This window comes from Triticum aestivum, chromosome 7B, assembly GCF_018294505.1.
Source record: "Triticum aestivum cultivar Chinese Spring chromosome 7B, IWGSC CS RefSeq v2.1, whole genome shotgun sequence".
Classification (NCBI taxonomy): Eukaryota; Viridiplantae; Streptophyta; class Magnoliopsida; order Poales; family Poaceae; genus Triticum; species Triticum aestivum.
This window is the reverse complement of record NC_057813.1, coordinates 1286222-1308485: the sequence shown is the minus strand read 5'-3', so window position 1 is coordinate 1308485 and position 22264 is coordinate 1286222. Positions and strand designations below refer to the sequence as shown.

Below are 22264 nucleotides of genomic sequence, written 5' to 3'. Positions count from 1 at the left end.
GTTCAAACACAACGAGGAGCAGAAGGAAACGAGAAGCGGTTTTCAGCAAGGTATTCTCTTCTAGCACTGAAATTATTGGTAACAAATAGTTTTATAGTAAGATAATTCGTAATGGGTAACAAATAACAAGTGTAGCAAAGGTGCAGCAAGTTGGCAAAATCCTTTTTATAGAAAATGACAAGTCTGGACAAACTCTTATATAAAGTAAAGCGCTCCCGAGTCAATACATCACCTATGACGCATAGACTGGACCGGAACTCCTCGAAGGTGGTTGTCGGTAACCCCAATTTCTAAGCAGTGGGAACACGCAAGACGTGGACGCGCCCGAGAGCCACCTGCTCATACACGAAGTGAATGTCAAACTCAATATGCTTCGTGTGGCGATGATTAACAGGATTGACGAAGAGGTAGACGATGGAGATGTTGTCGCAGTAGACGATGGTGGCCGTGGGAACGTCAAGATGTAGTTCCTGAAGGAGTTGGCGAAGCCATGAACACTCGGCGATGGCTTTAGCCACAGCCCGGTACTCCGCCTCGGCATTGGAACATGAGTACATGACACCATGGTGATTGGCTCCAAGGCATCCACAACTCAGTTGATGCAGATGGTCGAAACAAATTTCTGCTCACGCTATGGCGTTCATGGTTCCTAAGAGATAATATACTCCTTTTGTTTCTAAATATAAGTTTTTTGAGAGATTTTTTTAGGAAAAAAATGAGTTGTTTTCTAGAGATTATAATAAAAATTACATAAGAATGTATATAGACATAATTTAGAGTGTAGATTTGCTGAATACTGACGCCCATATTGAAATCCAGGAAAATTATCGCTCCCTCCCCCAAGCGGTTCAGTGAAGTTGAATACTGACGCTGCTTTTGACGCTGTCTCGATCGGGTGCGAGTGCGTGTGGTGCTATTGCAAGGAACGGTCATGGGGTCGGATGGATTAGTGAGTTATAGTGACAAAGGAATGTACTCAGTAAGTATTGATCCGCGTTGGTGATTCTAAAAAAAACTTTTTCATGTTGACAACTTTTTCATTTGATGCCATATTAATTAGGGTTTTGGCCATGGCAAAATGTGGTGTCAACACAAGGTCACCAGAACACTTCTCTCAGTATATATATAAGCTGCATTTCATTGACAAGGAAAGCATTAATCAAACCTTTTTGGAGTATTAAAGAAACAAACAAAAAAAATTCCAAACTTCTTTAATCATGGAGTAGCTGTTAAAATGAGTGATGGAATCTTTCACGCATTCCAATTTCCAGTTCACTGACTTGGTTGGCTATTTAATTAGGTATAGTGGCTATCTTAATCACATACATCTTAATGAGCTAGATTTGGTTATTCATCCATCTCAATCACATACTTATCAAATATTGCTAACTAGCCTTCCCCTCCAAATAAACACCATGTGGCAATGACTATCCAATTCAAGCATGGCATGTAGTCTAATCTGCCGAGCAGCATGAACACTTCAATTCAAGCATGGAGAAGCTAAGCACATCTCCCGCAATCTAGAAGCAACAATGCATGGTTGAAATAAATTTGCAAAAGAATTAACATGAGTAACTCGCGGTGTTGTTCTTGAACTCACCCTTAGTTACAACAAAGAATTGCTTCTTCTCGTCACCCATGTGTTCTTGAAATCCCTCCAAAAAGTACAGCTCTCACAATCAGCGCTCATCTCGTCACCCTTATCGATGATGGACAGAGAAACTGCTCAGAGATGAAGAGGAGGAGACCCGTACCAAGATCCAAGGAGGTGAGATCCGTACAAGATCAGAGACCCATACCTTTGTTGGCGCCAGCGGATTCGACGATGTTCGTGTTGACCCTCCCTCCTTGCTTGGGAATGTGTCGGGGAGGGGGGGTCATCGGTCCTGGCAGCCACCAGATTCGGCGCGTCCAGCCTCGTTGCCACCTGATCTGGCCTCGCCGACGCTGGATCCGACAATTTGTTGCCAGCTTGGACCAAAAGGTCAAATCCTTTGGTCCAAGGGATGTGTGACGAGCCGAGGGAATGTGGAGGGGATGAGTGTGATGAGCCGAGAGGAGCGCGGCTATGAGGCGAGGGGAGCCCGATGCCGGAGTAGAGAGGGGAGAGCGAAGCAAAGAGAGGGAGTTCGGCAGCGGAACACATCGAGCGAGAGCAGCGTGCGGGGTGTAGTTGTGACTCGCGACAGTGTGTAGTGCGGGTTGACACACAAAAACATGGAGGTTTTTTTTGGGGGGGGGGGGGAATGGATTATCACGACACATTTTTTCGATCGGATGGAGTATATTTTTTTCTTGCAAAGTGTTGAGAACCTAGCTACCTTGAAATGATAATGCAAAATGAAAGAAATGGCTAAAGAGATGTTTCATGAACTAGGTGGTACTTTGTTTGCATGCAATGTAGTGTAATGCTCATTTAATTGGTGTGCAATGATACACCTAGACAATAGAAATGTGATTTGTAGGACATAACATCAACACTATTATGGGGCAGGCAGGGGGCATTTGCCCCCCTCCCCTCCCCACTTCACCATGTTATATTTATTCGATAGTTATTGTAATCATTATTTATGTCAAGTAGTACGTAATCACATGTACACCTGGAAGGACCATGCTCGGGTCATCTACATGTTCTGCTCCATTAACTCGATCGTTGACGTGCCGAGCAACCCGTCAAAGGCGGCGCGAAGCCCGGACACGAGGACCACATCTACTACGGCGAGTACGGGAACCATGGCATCGACGCCAATGTCAGCCACCATGCCGAGTGGTGTGCCTTCTACAAGCTCAGTGAAGCTGATGCCAGGAAGTTTATGCCACACAGGTTTATCAGCTGCGGCGAGTGGCTCGGTCAGACGGGTGTGCCACACTACTTCAAGCTAGCTCTTGTGAGTAGAGCATGCAACGTGAGTATTTATCCTGCCCGCTGCCTTCTAGTTTGTTTAATTCAGTTTAGCCGCTCCGTTTGTTTGTTAGGTTCTCTAACTATGTTTGTAGTTTGTTTAGTTCAGTGGCTCTAGCTATGTCAGGATGTGAGCCACCAGCGGTCAATTAGCTGGCTATGTATTACTACCTAGCTTCCACGCATAATCGGCCGAATAAAATAGTAGGGGGTTTTATTATTTATGCCACTAGTTGTGTCACACTACTCAATTTTGCCATTAAAAATTACAACTGCTTAAAAATACCATCGTTCCATTAGATGTCTGCTCAAAAATGCCATTAGATATTGTTATTGTCTGGTCAAACCCATTGACCATGTTACATGACAAAAAATACCCCTAGACCCACAAGTCGGCTCACTCTATCTCACAACGATAAGTGTGGCCCTCACTTGTCAAGAGTAAACAAGTAAATAATTTTAGAGAAAAATAAGAACGCTGTTGGGATCAAGTGGGACTCACAATTTATTGTAGTGAGATAAAGGGAGAGCTAGCATGTTGGTTCATAGGGATTTTTGTCATTATAACATGGAAAACGAGATTTGAGCTGACAGTAATAGTCTCCAGTGGCATTTTTTAGCATGCGCCTAAAGAAGTGATGGCATTTTTGAGCAGTTAAAATTCCTAGTGGCAAAACTGAGTAGTGGGACATAACCAGTGGCATATATGATAAAAATCCAAAATAGTAGTAGTCATGTAAGCATGCAAGGCAGTAACTTCCACTATTCCTAAATATAAGTATTTTTAAAGATTTCGATATGGACTATATATAGAGCAAAGTGAGTGTATCTATACTTTAAAATATGTCTATATACATATGTATGTAGTTCGTATTGAGAACTCTAAAAGGACTTATATTTAGAAACGGAAGGAGTACTTGCGACCATAGGTGCACTAGGTAGGCAGCGATAGCACTGATCGGATCTGTAATGTGTAGCAATGTTTGTTTGTGCATCTGTGTGATCTGTGATCGATGCATGTATCCATCGTTTGATTCCTGATGTGCCTGTGATAGATGCATGTATCCATCTCTTTAGCAACAAGCCAACAACTTTCAAAAAAGGGCTTCACATTTTATTATTAGCAACCTAGGGAGTGTACAGAGATCAAATTTCCTCTTGGAAAGAAGATGATTTCAAAAGCCATTTTGGAGTTGCATCAGGAGTCTTTAATGTAAAAAAGTTGCAACTAGATGGAGTTCTACTAGAGAAAGCTTTTTTTCCCAAGATTATGAGCCATAAGATTCTTGATCCTTGGAATGTGCTCAATACTGTAAGAACCGAGACTAGAAATAAGATTAAAGAAATCAGCAAGAGTAGGCTGCAAGTTTCGCTGTCCTGGGTGTCGTATCAGATCCTTCGCCTTCGCCACTTCTACCAAGGTCTTGCAACCAGAGAAAAAGATAGAGTTCCAATTCAAGGCCTTGACAACTGCTGCCGCGGAAAAATCCATAGTCACTACTGGAATCGAACACTATTTCGAGTGCCAGAAACACTCAGCAAAGGGCCTAAAACACTCGGCAAAACATTTGCGAGAATTGTTGTCGGCAAAGACCACCCAGCGTACACCGCTCAGGCAAATAGAAATTTGCCAAGAACCATCCATCGGACACTCGGCAAAGGGTTTGCCGAGAGCCAAACTGGGCCTCTCAGCAAAATAAAGCTGACACATGAATGACAGACGGAGACGGCGGTTGCCATGTGGCCCATCTTTTCCGAGAGCTACTCTCAGCAAAACCAACGAATAACAAACAGCCACGTGGCAACAACCTGACAAGGTGGTCCGACACCCTACGTTGAGGGGACGCTTTGCCGAGAGCTGCTCTCGGCAAAGATAATGAATAGCAAACAGCATGTGGCAACCACCTGACAAGCTGGTCCCACACCCTACGCCGAGGGGACACATTGCCTTTGGTGATTCAGTATATATATATAATGTACGGAGATATACATTTTGGTGGTTCAGTAGCCGTGATTGTTAATTAAGCTACCGTGAACCGCAGGTCATTTCAGATGGCCATGTTTTCGACGGAAGTCCTGAGCGGCGGGGCTAGGGGGGCTACCAACTGAGTCGTGGCGGTGGCATGCCACACCGAGAATGGGCCAGAATCGGCATGAGGTGCCGACGGTCGGAGGCGGGGAAGTTTCACCACGGCGGTTGGGTTCGTGCCACAAAATTTTTTGGTTTTGTGGCAGCCGCTATAATTTTTAGGGCCAGTCCTTGGGATGAGTGGCGTGCCTTTGAAGAGCTTAAGCTATGGAAGAACCAGTTCGACGGTTTTGTTTTTCAGAAGATTGGGATTCTCTTGTTGAATGAGAACTCTCATTTTCCCCTAAAAAGAAGGTATCAACACAACAGTATGGGAATTTGAAAAGAAAAAAAGTAGAGAATCTGTTCAGCTGATCCACAGATATTCACGCAAGTCATTCTTCAGCGTATATACTCCAGAACTAGTACACCACTTTTCAAAACAATATGTCCAATCCACAATTATATAAAATCGAATTGTTGACCTCGTCAATCAATCAACAAAACTAAATACCCAAAGCACAACGACCTTATTCTGGCAAGCTTCTTCTCGGCGTGTGTGGGTCGGTCGCTGACTTGGGGTTCAAAGTTGAAGCATTTGTTTTAGGTTGAGCAAGCTTTTTCAATCGCTCGATCAACGATTCATTTGTGCTGCCACTTTTCTCCTTTTTCATCTCAGCCAAGGATGAGGTTGACTTGCTCACTGCGCTTGCTTTAGCTGTGGTTTTCTGAGGATTCTTGCAGCAATCCTCTTTTGCCTCTCTTGCTTGAGCCTTTCCGGCCGTTTCATCTGCTCCGCTTCCTGAAAATATTTATTTACAACAACAAAAAATCATCAGAGGTTTGAAAACTGCAATTCTGCAGATGCAAACAAATGACATTCTCCACCACATTACTTGCCCTATTATTTGCTTCTAGGTAGTGGTGTACTATAAAAAAATGGTTAACAAGCTTAGGAAACAATGATGCAAAAAATGGCATTTGATACATTTGACAACGGTGGGGGTAATAATTAAGTTTTGCCACTCCAAAAGGAGATAGATAATACTATAGCACTCTGTTGTTGTATTTAGATTTTTTGGTCATTTAAAATATGCAATGAGGATGATAAAAAAAGGAGTAAATTAAGTCATGTGGGGGACACATACTGCACTTCATTTTTTTTCCTACTTTTATTTTTACACAGACATTTAAAGTATTTGAACACTTTTCTAATGACATGTATTTTCTTCAAAGACATGATGGACAAATTTTAATACACAATACTATTTTTAAAAATATTTATACATTTACACCATTTCAAAAACAATATAGGAGAAAAAATAAAAATAAAAGAATGCGTTCCGTCGCTATGCCTAGGTCATTTAAGGCCGCACGTGGGAGAGCTACAGACCACGAGTCTGTCATATGTATGGCGTTGTATCTTATGCATCCGGGATGGTCCGTGAATCCCTGTATCCGTTGTCTCCTCGACCGGCCGATCGCCATCCCACGCACGCAATCAAAATCGGAAGGAAATTGCAAATACACGCCCGCAGCAGCTCTTAGTTAAACCTGCTTATTTGCTAATAACCCCTCGGCCAAGCTAATCCCCGCTCGTCTTCCTCCCAATCCCTAATCACGGTAGCAAATTCTCCCTCCTTCACTTGAGTTTCCAGGCTTTTGCCTAATTCTGTAGCTGCACTGCACATGCATCAACATGGTTAGTCTCTAGATAACAAGTAGTACGCATGTACAACACACAAATAGTCTAGGTCATACACAACCTGGTCATTACCTGAAGCTCCATGTACAGTACTGAAATCTGATTCGTATTCTGCAGTAGTAGTATTTTCTACAGCCATAACAGTTTCTACAGCCATAACAGGAAACTGAGATGGGCCTCCAACCGGCTAGATGCAGAGGCATACTCAGGATCAGCACTTGAACTATGGATCACTGCTGATGCATATTGGACATCTATAACAGCAGGAGCCGCCAAAAGCAGTTGCTACCGTGATTAGGGATTGGGAGGAAGACGAGCGGGGATTAGCTTGGCCGAGGGGTTATTAGCAAATAAGCAGGTTTAACTAAGAGCTGCTGCGGGTGTGTATTTGCAATTTCCTTCCGATTTTGATTGCGTGCGTGGGATGGCGATCGGCCGGTCGAGGAGACTGCGGATACAGGGATTCACGAACCACCCCGGATGCATAAGATACGACGCCCATATGTATGGTGAGGGTTTCTGGGTAAGGAGCAAACGCCTATCCATATTTGTCTACCTTTTTTGTGTGTTTTTCCTTTCTGTTACTTGGGAACAATTGCTGTATCCACGATTTTTTTTTATTTGCGAACAATTTTTCAAATGATAAACTTTTTTGAATACTCTAATATTTTTCAAATCCAAGGCCATCTTTCAAAATCATGGACGTGTTTTTGAATTCATGAACATTTTTTTTTGTATTCATGAACATTTTTTTAAGTTTGCATTTTTTCCATATTTCTTGAAATTCCATTAAAAATGAACAGGAAAAGGAGGGAAAAAATGAAGATAAAAAAGGACGCGCAGCACCCCCACACTGGGCTTGCCACTGCTTTGGTCACGGAATATCCTATTTGACGAATCCTGCGTCAAACTGTCCTTTCGCACCCGAGCTGGTGATAAAGCGGTGACATGGGCCGCCCCGTTACCGAGTTGCAGCGTTTTCTGGTTTTGGAAACATTCTAGAGTTTCCCAGAAGGTTTTTTCTGCTTCCTAGAACCTTCTAGAAGGTTCCTGAACTGGTTTTTTACTTTTTATTTTTATTTTTTGTCACCTTTTCCTTTTCTTGTAGTTTCTTTCATTTATTGATTTTACTTTATTTTTTCTTATTTCTTTGTCTTTCCTTTTTTACTTTCTTTAATGTTGTATTTTTATTTTTCAAGTTTGTTTGTTGACAGATGTTCAGAAATATAAAAAACGTTTTCTATTTTTTAAAAAAAATTCGTGATTCAAAAAATTGTAGGAAGATTTGAAATGTTCTTTTGGCAAATTTCTATTCGTGTTTTCAAAATTTGTTCAGGATTTCCAAAAAATGTTCGTGTTGCCAAATTTTGTTTTGCAATTTCAGAAAATGTTCATGTTTCAAAAATAGTGTTAGTGTTCTCAATTTATGTCTAGATTACGAAAATTATCATGTTTCAAAAAATACATGATTTTAAAAAAATGTTCTTGTCCACAAAAATTGTTTGATTTCAGAAAAATGTCTGTGTTCTCAAAAATGTTTTGAATATTTAAATTTTTTGTTAATGAATATGAGAAGTATTCGCGTTTCATGTAGCATTCACGTTGTTAAAAAAATGTTTTGCCTTCGAAATTTGTAAAATAAAATTGCATCTGTGTTTTAGTTGGTCATTAAGGATTTTCGCTATTGTAGGATCAACAACGCTCGCTAGTTCAATTGACCGGCTGGTCGTCAACTTTAGGGAGACGCCGTAAGTTCGATCCGTCGGGGGATCGTCGTAGGTTCAACTCTCCGCCCTTTTTTTTGCATCGCTAATGTACTAGCCTCACTCACTCTATCTTGCATCCGTAAAGTACTAGCATGTGCATTCAGCCATCGATCTGCCGCAAAGAGCGGCAGATAGGAGCTCCCATTTTGCACACCCAACATTGTATTTTACTGTTTGCACAGGCAGGCCCAAGATGTGCACTCATCTCCTATCTGCAAGACTACAATTAATAGCCACATTAGCAGGTATACAAAGTAAAAGCAATAACACAATAGACAAATCATTACATGCATGAATGAATGAAGCATTGCCAAAAAAATGATTTGATTTGAAATTAATAGCCTCACAGGGTCATAGCCTCAAGCTGGCGGGGACTATACCAGGCTCCTCGATCGGAAGAACCATGGCGTTTCTCAACCACACTAGTGATTATTGACAAGCATTAGCAGAGTAGAACATCATTAGTAGTCAGTTACTCCGGAGTTCTTCCACCATCAAAATATGTTCATTCAGAATCCCAGTGAGCTTTGTCTCCCTCGAATTTGCAGAAAATCAGTTTGCGCGTTAAAGGTATGTACCGGTAAGATAACCAGCGTCCATCTTCACATCATGATCGATCTTTTTCTTCGCAAGATTCACCAATAACCGAGAGGCAACGAGGCCGGATCACGCCAACCGACGACGAATCCAGTGGTGTGATGGACCTGCACGAATTCATGGTTGGGAAAGCGCGAGGCCATGTCGGTCGTGCGCTGGCATCAGATCTGGTAACCCATGGCGCTCCTCCGACGAGGTTCGTGCCTCCACCGGCCAACGACGGTCCCGACGACTCATGGAGATAGATGGCCAGGGCCTTCTCATCGTAGTAGCGCTCTTTTCACCTAGAGCGCTACTGCTACTCAGTCATTAGTAGCGCTCTTTTCTAAAGCTCGCTGCTGCTAATTAGCAGTAGCGCCTGTTTTTATACCGCGCTGCTGCTAAGATTCTGTATATAAGGTTTTCCCTAGTAGTGTTTGAGCAGGGCCGAACCAGCAAATTGGAGGCCCTATGCGAAACTCCAAAATGGGCCATATCTCACTAACGAACACTAGATAAACATAAGTATAGTAATACAAAGATCATACCCCTAAAAAAAGTAATACAAAGATCATACCCCTAAAAAAAGTAATACAAAGATCATAATATCTTACATACGAATTGGAAATATCAAGAATCGTATATATTCTTGGTTGTATAGTCTTCACTGAGAGAACATTATTATTTTAGTGTTCTTTGTAATAAAATCTTCAATAATATCCTCATAATCAATCTTCTCCAATACATCACTTATCCATATCTCTTTTCTGAGAGTGAGTTGAATTCTCTTTTTTTTTGTTTCGTCAAATGCTTTTGGTAACCAGATCCATGTTTTCTAAATGAAGACATGACTTGGATCTTGCAATACTATTGGGCCGGCCACATGAAAGTGAAGGGGGGTTTTCTCCACTTTGGTACGAGTACTTTCACAATAAAGGATAGCACTCAAAATCAGATTTTGAGAGGTCAAGTGGTTATTAGGTAATATACCGCTGCAGAACCAATATACAAATCTTTACTACAATGGTACAATGGATGAGAGATCTTGTGGGGCCAAAATTAGTAGCATGGAATAATTTACATCCTCGACTTGTTCATATTTTTGTTTTCAAATAGCTTCGATTGCTTACCACATATCACGGACGTAATGCCTATACAAGATTATGCGATGAATAATCATAGTCATAAATATAAAAATTATAATTTAAGTGCTGCTGTTCCGTATGAATAATCAACTGTAATTTGTTCATCACACCATATTTATCTACTTGAGAGATGACACTAGTGAACCCTATGGCCCCAGTGGTCTATTTTCCATTACTGAAAACATCTACAAAAATATATTTTTGTTGTTGTTCCGTTTTATTTATTTTATCTATCTGTCAATTCCTACCATATTGTGCAACTTAATCTTGTAACTAGCAGGACAAGAAGCTTGACAGCCTTTTAAAATGTTGCGGGCAATAGTGTTTTGTGTTTTGTGTGCAGATACCCAGGACTGTGTTTGCTGGAAAACTTCTTCTACTTTGATAAACCTTTATTCTCAATTGATGGAAATACTTATTGCTAGGTTACTTCATCCTTACACTTGAGAGTTAGCCAAACAATCTTAGGAGAGAGCAAGCAAGATTCTGGCGCCGTTGCTAGGGAGTTTCTTCTCAAACAAACAGGTCCTACATACTACCACATTACCTTCTCATTATCTATCTTGTTAGTTACTTTTATATACCTTTAGTTCGCTTGTTTGCTTGTTGAACAATTCAAAAATACCAAAAAATATTTCAGTATGCTATCTTTATCATAGACACACAAAACAGAAAAGATAAATAAGGGATATGAATTCTCCAATTTCTGGACTTTTCAGATATGTTGCATAGTTTGAAGTTTGAACCAATAGCTAATAACAAAGAGGTTATGAAACAAAAGGCTATTGGGATATACTCACTAAAATAAAAGTATGATCGGAATAAATATGATAATCTTTATGAATCAAACCCACTAATGGCTGCTTCCGAGCAAAGCTATTACTATTGTGTGTTCTATGAATTGTATAAGTGTGTTGACTATTTGAAAACGTGCAAAAATTTATTCAAAAGAGTGAAATAGGTTATTTAAAAATGTGCAATTAAAATAAAAGTGATTTTTGTGAAACAAGCCAATGAAAAATAAAATGTAGGTTCTGAAAGTGAAAACAAATATGAAATTAAAATGTCGACTTTTGAAATAGACTTTGTTGAATGTGTAACAATTTGTTCAAAAGTGTGAAATAGGTTATTTACAAAATGTGCAATTGAAATAAATGTGATTTTTGTGAAACAAGTCAGTGAGAAGTGAAATGTTGGTTTTGAAAGTGAAAACAAATATGAAATTAAAATTTCAACTAGTGAAATTGATTTTTTGAAAATGTGTAATAATTTTGTCAAAAGAGTGAAATAGGTTATTCCAAAATGTGCAATTAAAATAAATGTTATTTTTGGGAAACAAGCCAGTGAAATACTGAAATGTAGGTTTTGAAAGTGAAAACTAATATGAATGTAAAATATGAACTTGTGAAATTGATTTTCTGAAAATGTGTAATAATTTGTTCAAAAGGAGAAATAAGTTATTTCAAAATGTGCAATTAAAATAAATGTGATTTTTGTGAAACAAGTTAGTGAAACGTAGGTTTTCAAAGTGAAAACAAATATGAAATTAAAATGTCAACTTGTCAAATTGATTTTTGGAAATTTGTCATAATTTGTTCAAAAGAGTGAAATAGGTTATTTAAAAAATATGCAATTAAAATAAATGTGAGTTTTGTGAAACAAGTCAATGAAAAGTGAAATGTAGGCTTTGAAAGTGAAAACAAATATGAAATTAAAATGTCAACTTGTGAAATTGATTTTTTGAAAATGTGTAAAAATTTGTTTCAAAAAATTTAAATACAATAATTGAAAAATGTGTAGTCTAAATGGATGTAATTTTTATGAAACAAGTTAGTGGAAAGTAAAATGCAGGTTCTGAAAATGAATAGAAATATAAAACAATCCAATGGAATGTGAAATGTACGTTTGAGTTTAAATGTGGTTGAAAATTATTCAATATTGGTCCTGTTTTAAAGGTTTTGGCGCAAGGAGCTCAAATATAAAAGAAGTTTTAGAAACAAATATATGATTTAAAAGATATGGTTGTTTTAATTAGCTAAGCACATCGCTTAAACCACTGAAAAATAGCCCCCTATAATACCGCTAATAGCACGCTATAGCGTGTAGAGAATTGTCTCGCTAAATTGATCAGCGTACAATAGCTCGCTAATAGCATATTTTTAGGGGCGGTGTTATTTTATATAACGCTCTATTTTTTTCCTTGGTTTAAACCGTAACGGATGGAGCTATCTAGTACGTGGGATGAGAACATGTCGTGTGGTGGGTCCATGTTGTAGCAGGGCTTGAGCAGAAATACAAAAGATGGGAAATCAAGGAAAAAATGTGCAATACAAAAATACTTGGCCCTTAGATGCTAGTTGGCAGCTTGCTATCGGAGCCCATGCTACAAGTATCTAGCGTTACCGCTCAAATTTTCACTTTAATTTGCAGAAAGTCAGTTTGCGCGTTAATGGCATGTGCGTTAACAGAGAAGAGAATTAGTAATAAGTTGTACAAATCAAGCATGTTCCTTTCAGACAAAGAAGGCTCCAAGCCCCTTACCTCCTCTGCAGCACAGTGAACTGGGATCAACTCCAACACAGAAGGGATATCAAATTTTTATGTTAAATAAATTTTAAATGAAAAAAATATCATGAATTCGATTATTTGCATAAACTTTTAAAATATTCATGAATTTTAAAAATGTTCCAAATCTCATTAAAAATGTTCGGGACTTTTAAGAAATACCAAATATTCATATAATTTCTATGGATTTTTAAAGTCATATATATTTTAGAAATATTCGTGAATTAAAATTTTCCGTAATTATTTGAAATTGTCAACACATTAATAATTGTTCATGATTATTTTCGAAGAATTGAGAAAATATTAGTGAGTGGTAGAAAAAATGTTCAGAAATTATGAAAAATATTCATGAATTTGGAAACTGTGAGAAAAAGTAAGCACAAAAGGCAAATAAAATAATGAAAAGAAAAGGCGCCAATCTGCTCTCTCATACCGATTGACAGAATGCGGGTCGGTTTGGTTGGCTTCCGCATCGTCTATTTATTTGGTGTACTCTGCCTGGTACGTGTTTATTTGGTGTCCTCATAGAGTGGATGCGTGCCCGGACCAGACTAAGTACCCTGCCTAGGGTAACCGACTTATTTGGTGTCATTCCAACAGGGTACTTAGTCTGGTCCAGGCGTCCCATTTAAAAGCTTTAAGCGCTCTAATGCACATCAATACACTCTGACAAATAGTGGCAGGCTGTAGACACCATCCAAACGCACATGTTTTTTCTCATATTCTCAGGCTGGATCCAGTCATCTCATTTGCCCATGCATGACGTCCAGACATCTATCCAAACTGACCCTGCATCACCGAGTGCAGAAAGACAAATAAGCCCACATGAGCAAGCAATAATATGCCGATGTTTCTCAAAAGAAAAAGAAAAAAGCGACGAAACATCCACAATACAAGAGGGGAAAAACACCCCATGTGTGAAAAAATGGAGCGGGCTGTTAAAAAAAGACAAGTGATTGGCGCCGGCGCGCTGGCCGAAACAGTTCGGCCGGTCGCACCCCAGCTGTCCGATCTGCGAGCTTGAGCCGTCAGATCTGTTCCTCGTCCCCCCTCTTCCTGTGTTGACTTCTTCTTCTTCTTCTTCTTCTTCTTCACCGTGCGCCCACCCCAGCCGCTCTTGCCGCTGGCGACTACCCCCCTCACTTGGACCTCCTCTCCCCCTCGCAGTCCCACGCTGCTAGATGTGCTCTCCGTCGTCGTCGCAGCATCCGTACTAGCCTCCCTCCTAGGTATAGAAGGAAGCCGTTGCCCCTCGCAGCAAAAAAGGCGTCGTCTTGAAGCACACCGGCACCCTCTGTCGTTGCAGCACCTAGCAGTCGCCATCATCGCTGCACTGTCGTTTCGCCGACGCAGCTCTCAACGTCGCCGCTCGCCGCCATTGGCGAGTCAGGTTGAAGCTTTTTATCTCATCGGTTGAAGCTTTCTCTATGCCGGTTGAAGCTTTTCTTGCAGATTGAAGCTTTCCACAATGCCAATTAAAACTTTTTTAGGGGGTCTACGAGTGAATTGCCGGCCCCATGTAGCTTTTCTGTGCAAGTGCTCAAGAAAGGAAACTCGTGCTTGCTAAAAAAAGTTTGCAGCCTCCCTCTCCAACAAAACTGGCTACCAATTATTTGTGTTAAACAATTTGGTAAGACAAAAAGATCATGAATTTTATATTTTCATAAAATTTGAAAACATTTAGAATTTTAAAATGTTCATGTATTTGGAAAAGTGTTCCAAAAGTTCATTTAAAAGTGTTCGAATTTTAAAAATGACCAAATATTTAATAAATGTTTTGTGTTTTAAAAAATTTACATGAATTTAAAAAAATTCATATTTTTAAAAATATTTATGAATTTTTAAATTGTCCATCAAATTTAAAAATTGTTCGCACATTAACAGTTGTTAATGAATGTACTATTTTTCTTTCTCAGAATTGAAAAAAAAATCATGAATTAGGAACTGTGAGAAAAAAGAAATACAAAAAACAAATAAAGGAATGAAAAGAAAAGGAAAAAATAAGAGAAAAGAAAAGGCGCTAAATAGAAGATTGGCAAACTGCTCCTCCCATACCGAATGACAAACTATACACCCTGAGTGCACCAAGACAAATAAGCCCAAATTAACAAGCAATAAAGTGGCGCTATTTCTGAAGAAAAAAACACGAAACATCGAGAGGACAAAAGAAGACCCCATATGTGTAAAATCGCGACAAGGCAGGAAATCTTGCCTTTGGATGGTAACCACGTTACTATGGGATAAAACTTGCACTAAACCCGCAAAATGTAATCGCGGCAAGGCGTGCGTTGGCCATCGGTGTATTATTAAGTCTTCTCCAACTAATTAGTAAGCACGATAATGTTTCCCTCCGTCTCCAGTCTTGAGAGGAGATACAACAAATGATGATGTACTAGTACTAGAGATGGAGGAAAAATGTTTAACCACGCCTTGGATTTCTGATGATGCACTTTACCGATCAACTACGTCTTCTTCCTGTAGTTTAGTTTATAGTAAAGTACTCCCTCTGTAAACTAATATAAAAGCGTTTAGATCACTAAAATAGTAATCTAAACACTCTTACATTAGTTTACGGAGGACATAGTTAGTCGATGGATGGATCACTTGAATATATATATATATATATATATATACTAATAGAAAAGAAAAGAAAAGATGGAGAAAATAATGATGAGAAGAGAAGACAAGAGAAAAGAAAAGAAAAGATGCCTCCTGCCTCCCTCCGTCTCCAGTCCTGGAGCGAGTCGTCTTCATCCCCTTCCTTCCTTCCTTCCTTCCTTCCTCCTCTGCGCGTCTCGTCTGCATCCAATTTCAAATCCGCCCCTCCCCTCCGACCACCCGGCCTCCAGCGCGCCCGCCACCGGTTCTCGCCTCGCCGCCGCCGCCGCCGCCGCTCCTCTCTGCTGGAGCGGACCGGCGACTTGGCGGCGCGGAGCGGAGATCCACCCCATCCGGACCTGGAGCCTCCTTGGACGGTAACCAACCCTAGCTTTCTTCGATTATAAGTATTTCCGTACCGCTAATCTCTGATTCATGCCCATGCTTATCCACCTTACTTATTACTTATATGCCCGCCAGCTAGGGTTTACTCCTCCTTTCTTCTTCTTCTACCTTATCTCTATCTCTACTCTATCTACCGTATCTATGTATGTATCTATGTAACAGGATTGTTTACAAAACCACCCACGGATTCATTCATTCATTCATTCATTCCTGTTTAATCCCCTTCCACCAATCTGCATGCATAAACTCCAGCAACCGCACTTTACTTGACTTTGACTCCAATCCATTCCTACTAGGCAGACTGACTCTGATGCTTTGATTACCTGCTTGCTTCCACACACATCAATCCACCCACTCATTTTTTTTTCCACTTGATACCTGTGCTGCCCTTTTTACTACGGAAATGATAAGAAAAGAAAAGTCGCACATACTCTGATTTTTACTACTTGTATAGTTTGATTGGTGTATGCTTTCTATGTCTGTATGGAACATAAACAAACAAACATGCCGTACTAGGAAATGGAACGAGTGTGTGCCTTTCTTACTCATAAGGAAACTCTAGTTTCTGCTGTTCGTTGCCAATGATTAATCATCTTGTTTGTTTTTTTGGCTGCATCTGACATACATTCTTATGCCTGTTTACTCCAGGTCAGACTCACGTTTCCCCTCCTGCCCGCCGACTCCACGACGCACTGCACTGCTCGCAAACAGAAATGAAGCATCAATGATATGAACCGCAACAGCAATTGACAGAGCGCCATGGACCCCAGAAGGGACGCAGCTGCTGGCTCTGCGCCCCAGAGAGCCATGCACGCGCCATTGGTTTCAGCTTCCACCGCTCCTCCCCGTGTTCCAGAGTACCTTGTGCCGGGCGCTGTCAAGCCCGTCCTCAACTACTCTATCCAGACCGGGGAGGAGTTTGCCCTCGAGTTCATGAGGGACCGTGCCATGTCCCAGAAGATCCTGGCCACTGGTACGTCCGGAGACCAGATCTCTGCGACAAGCGGATACATGGACTTGAGAGGGATGCTTGGTGCCAGCCACACTGCATCAGAAACTGGTCCTGATATATTCATGCTCCAACCTATTGTTGATCCGCGGCACAAGGAGCCCGAGAGAAAACCTGTTGCTCAGGTTCAGAATAGGAGCAGGCACTCGTCGACCAGGTCGGTGCCGCGAGCTCTGTCAGGTGGCGATGGCAGTAGTCGGGGACTGTCTCATGGCTATGCTTCCTCCGATGCTTCAGATGCCTCCAAGAGAATCAAGTTCCTGTGCAGCTTTGGGGGCAAAATCTTGCCCCGGCCCAGTGACGGGAAGCTTAGGTATGTTGGTGGTGAGACGCGCATAATTCGAATCAGCAAGGACATTTCCTGGCAGGAGCTCAGACAAAAGACGTCTGCCATCTTCAACCAGCCCCATATCATCAAGTACCAGCTCCCTGGTGAAGACCTCGATTCTTTGATCTCGGTGTCAGGCGACGAGGATTTGACAAACATGATGGATGAGTTTGCCATGATTGAAAGTGAAGGAGGTTCTCAGAAGCTCCGTGTTTTTCTGTTTTCCTCACTCGATTTTGATGATAACCTGGGTAGCATGGATGGTGATTCTGAGCTCCATTATGTTGTTGCTGTCAATGGAATAGATGTAGGATCAGGGAAGCCTTCAAGTGGCCATGGTTTAGCAAGCACATCCGTGAGTATGATGGATCAGTTCATTAATCTCAATAATGATAATGATCAGTCAAACCCAAACCAAAGCATGTCAGATTTTCATGGTATGCGTGGGCCATCTTTGGTGCCTGCTGCTACCGTACCAACTCCAACACCGCCAAGTTTATCCAGTGATTACACTGCAAATTTGCAATCTTACCAAGGGCAGGAAATGCTGTACGCTCAGAGCTCTAGAGACAATTTCTATGACACTGAGAGGCGCATCTCTATGCCTCTATCTGCGCCCTCAGATTATGGAGTGGCCTCTCAGTATGCGCCACATTCTGGGCCTGCATCTCTGGCAACTCCTGACCAGCGGTCTTATCAGGATGGCTTCATGATGCAAGGTTCTATAAATGATGCAAATCAGGCTTCCAAGAACACGCTGCATCAGAAAAGTGAAGTGGACTACTTCCAAACCCTTGAGAATTTGAGTGCTCCTGTGCTGCATAATGATCTGTCTGTTTCAAATAGCATGCATTTGGAAGTGCCCCCTGCTTCTTCGGCTCAAGAAGGCCGGACATCTTTTCTTCAACCAAGTGACAGTGGAAAGAGCTTAGAGCCTAGAGAGTTAAATGAAGATGACCGCCAGTCCTCTGGTGGAGCTTTTGCATCTGGATGTTCTGAATTTGAGTCTGACATGACCGATCATGGCTTCATGGATCCACAACCTGGTTCTGGGCGGACCTTCCACTCTGAACGAATCCCTCGGGAGCAAATGGAATCCCTGAATCGGTTGTCAAAATCTGATGATTCAGGTGCTCAGTTTCTAATACCTCAGTCTCAGTCTGGTGTGGCTAGAGAATCCATTGCAGAGGCTTCTGATTCTGTTGAAGGAGCTGAAAATCCAAATTCAGGGGCCCCATCACTGAACCTGAATGAACCGTCTGGCGATGATTCCCTAGCACAGTTTGAGAGAAACTTTGCCAAAGCTGTACCACGGCCGAGTCAATTTGGTATAATCATACCTTCAGAAGAATCAGATGCTAAAATGATGTCTGAAAATCCTGTGGTTGAACAGCAACAGGCCAGTGAAAAGAGGGCAGTGGATGTCCCTAACATCATGAATTCAGTTGAAAAGACTCCAGCTAAAGGTAATTTGAAAGCCACTACCACCAATAGAATGCAAAGTGCTAAGAAGCAGCTGGGAAGTGATGCTGCCATGGCACGCCGTGTTAGTTGGGAGGCTCCCAAGCCCGCGCCCCCCAATGATGTTAAGCATGATCCAGCTGTGCCATCGTCCACCAGCACTGCTGGAGCTGTTGCAGATAGTGTATCTGCAGCTGCTAACTCGGAGAACAGAGATTTTTTTGTTGATATCAATGACCGCTTCCCCCCTGATATTCTTTCCGATTTCTTTGCAAAGGCGAAAGATGCAGCACAGTCATCAACTCCTTTTAATGATCCTATTCTTAGCTTGAACATGCCAAACTATGAGCCTAAGAACTGGTCGTTCTTCAGAAATCTTGCAAAGGATGAGTTCCCAAGCAAGAGTAATGACCAACAAGGCCTGGCAAAGATTGACGAAGGGATGTATGCATTCGCAGGAGCAGATAATGACGCAATCAGCATGAAGGGTTTGAATCCTACCTACAATTTTGATGCCGAGAAGAAGGCAGAGCCTTCCATCATAGTTGCTGACGTTAGCAGCATGCCTCCAGCTTATGCCACGTCACATATTGACCATCTCCCAAAGATGGAGAGGAGTGTTGAAGCATTTCAAGTTGACAATCCATATCAACCTGTGGTGGACAATACGAATCTGCCTGCTCCAGATTTCGAGGTATGCATGTTTAGTAGAAGTCCACTGTCACTTTTGTCATCACACTGTGTTGTCATATTTATGATTGTTTTCATGGCTTCAGGAACCAAAGTTCGAAGAGGACAGAACTGCCGCACAAGTCATGGATGCTTCTCTTCGAGATTCTGATTTTGAACACTTGCAGGTATGGTGGTTTTGTGTTGGAAGAAACTTAACATGTTTTGGATAAATTCTCAAACCAGAATCATCTAAAGTTGCATGATGTTGCTATCTTTATTCATTGTTGTCAACATGTTTAAGTGTTATTACTAGCTCTGGAAAGACAATATTGGCATTTTCTGGGTGCATAATATCCAATGTTTCTGCCAACCAAAGGGCACATGACAACCTCTGTTACGAGCATGACCAGTGACATGCCAACAATGTTCACTTTATTTTTTGAGACAATGCCAACAATGCTCACTTTTATTCTGTTGGGAACAAATATTTTAACAGATAATCAAGAATGAAGATCTTGAGGAGCTTAGGGAACTTGGTTCTGGTACTTTCGGAACTGTTTACCATGGGAAATGGAGAGGAACTGATGTGGCTATCAAGCGCATCAAGAAGAGCTGTTTTACAGGACGATCATCTGAGCAAGAAAGGCTGGTAAGCTCCTGAACCTGTGTTAAAGTTGTGTGTTAAGCATGCTAGTTTGATTTCCCATTTTATTGGCATATACTACTCCCTCCGTTCCGAAATATTTGTCTTTTTAGATTTCTTCAAATGGACTACCATATATGAATGTATATAGACATATTTTAGAGTGTAGGTTCACTCGTTTTGCTCCGTATGTAGTCACTTGTTAAAATCACTAGAAAGACAAACATTTAGGAATTAGGAACGAAGGGAGCATGTGACAGTAGGTTCTGAATATGAAAGGTAGTTGCAGCATCACTGAACACTAACCTTCTCGAAATCTGTGACTTGTATTATTAATGTCTATATGATGGTAGGCTCTGAATATGAAAGGTAGTTATGAATGTGGTCTTATATACCACAGCTGAAATTTGAGCAGAAAGGAGATGTTGGGTGCTGTAATGATGCTCTAAATAAACATTGTGGTTTCTAGGCACAAGAATTCTGGCGAGAAGCTGAGATTCTGTCAAAGCTTCATCATCCAAACGTCGTAGCGTTCTATGGTGTGGTGAAGGACGGGCCGGGCGGTACCCTGGCGACGCTGACCGAGTTCATGGTTAATGGTTCTCTTCGGCATGTCTTGCAGCGGAAGGACAAGTAAGCAAGCTCTTCCTGGCGTTTCCCTTTTATTTGCCCTTCTCTGGATCTAAAACGTATAAATAGCTAAGCAAAAAAGTAATAATCTGTTGTATAACTTGAAAGGTGTCCTGATCTCCGCAAGCGGCTGATCATAGCAATGGACGCGGCGTTCGGGATGGAGTATCTTCACTCGAAGAACATTGTGCATTTCGACCTGAAGTGCGACAACCTGCTGGTGAACCTGAGGGACCACGCACGCCCTATCTGCAAAGTAAGCCTAGTGGATGTTTCCGTTCCATCCGCTTAAAAATAGTGTTGCGGTGACCACCTGTTGAGTAAATTACTGCTGTCGTTGTGTCCAGGTGGGTGATTTTGGGCTGTCGAAAATCAAGAGGAACACCCTGGTTTCGGGCGGCGTGAGGGGGACGCTCCCCTGGATGGCTCCAGAGTTGCTCAACGGGAGTAGCAGCAAGGTGTCTGAGAAGGTAAGACGGTGACGCGTCTTTCTTTCGTGGATATTGTTCTGGTGATATCTATCTAGGCGTGGCCTGTTCCTGGTTGACTGGACCAGAGTTGAGAGAGTTTGGTTAGCAAGAAGTTAGTTAAACTTAGCAGTGAAGGAATAAATAAAGTATATGACAGGGAGAGTGTTCTTTTTTTTGGTTTTTTGGCATATGATGAATGCAGGTGGATGTGTTCTCGTTCGGTATCGTCCTGTGGGAGATCCTGACCGGGGAGGAACCCTACGCCAACATGCACTATGGCGCAATAATAGGTACGTATGCCGATGATTCTCTTGGTGGAGCCATCTTTCTTCTTGTCCACTGTGGTGGTTGGTTGATGGATGGATGGGTCTATTTTGGCAGGTGGCATCGTGAACAACACGCTGCGTCCGCCGGTGCCGGCCAACTGCGGGCCGGAGTGGAGGAGGCTGATGGAGCAGTGCTGGTCGCCTGACCCGGCACAGCGGCCGGCCTTCACGGAGATTGCGGCGCGGCTGCGGTCCATGTCTGCTGCAGCCAACCAGCAGGCCAAGGCGGCGGCGGCGGCCAAGTAGAAGTACTACAAATCGCCGGCTGGGGCTGGGTTCAGGTTCTGGTTCTGGTGATTGGTGGGAGGAATGTATGCTCTACTAGTTGCGGTTGCGGTGGAGTCTGTGGTGTATGTATTGTTTGTCTGCCTGTTATAGAGTTGTGAGTGTAAAAATATTGGTGAGAATGATGAATGAATCGTGTCCTCGGTCGGGTGTAAAAATTATACACACACTATGTACTATTATTATAAACAAATATTATATATTATTATTATTATCTATATATAAGTCGGTACAAAGTGAATTTCATTTTGTTTGTTTTTTTGTGTGCATGGGTGGGGCATGTCATCCACTTATATCACTAAGCTCTCTAGGCCCTAGGGGTAAAAAGGCCTCACAATCAGTTGAGGTGTTCAATTGAAATTTGATTACCTGATTTTGACCAAGTCAACAATTCCTCAAAGCAAGCATTCAATTCTTTTATACTATATATTATGCTTCCTAATTTTTAAATCATCATGATTAATTGAGGTCTTCAGCTTAGAACTTGGTTATCCGATTTTGGCCGGGTCAATATTTCTAGAGGAGATCCCCCATTTAATTATTTTAGTTCACCATATTCTCTAATTTTGAAGTCTTTTTATTTGATTGAGATATCCAATTTTGAATTTGGTTTATGATTTTTCAAATCAATCAACACCATCCGGCTGGAAAAACATATCAATCCCGTGCACCCTCTTACCACCTAAAAAAATAAGCGCCACCATGTGATG

The 22264-nt window shown here is 41.6% G+C and overlaps 1 protein-coding gene across 1 annotated transcript; it reads left to right on the top strand.

The window, feature by feature from the left end:
• Positions 1-15426: 15426 nt before the first annotated feature.
• LOC123163025 (probable serine/threonine-protein kinase mkcB) lies at positions 15427-21772 on the top strand. Its single transcript, XM_044580780.1, has 9 exons — positions 15427-15702; positions 16379-19222; positions 19305-19385; positions 19697-19849; positions 20313-20476; positions 20582-20729; positions 20821-20943; positions 21146-21233; positions 21325-21772. The coding sequence occupies exons 2-9, from the start codon at positions 16490-16492 to the stop codon at positions 21513-21515; spliced, it is 3681 nt and encodes a 1226-aa protein (XP_044436715.1). The 5' UTR covers positions 15427-15702; positions 16379-16489; the 3' UTR covers positions 21516-21772.
• Positions 21773-22264: the final 492 nt, after the last annotated feature.

Excerpts from the sequence above, each read along its gene's own strand:
- LOC123163025 (XM_044580780.1), top strand. The coding sequence starts at position 16,490 with ATGGACCCCAGAAGGGACGCAGCTGCTGGCTCTGCGCCCCAGAGAGCC. Across the intron at positions 19,223-19,304 it reads TGCCTGCTCCAGATTTCGAG|GAACCAAAGTTCGAAGAGGA; the intron begins GTATGCATGTTT and ends TCATGGCTTCAG. Across the intron at positions 19,850-20,312 it reads CATCTGAGCAAGAAAGGCTG|GCACAAGAATTCTGGCGAGA; the intron begins GTAAGCTCCTGA and ends TGTGGTTTCTAG.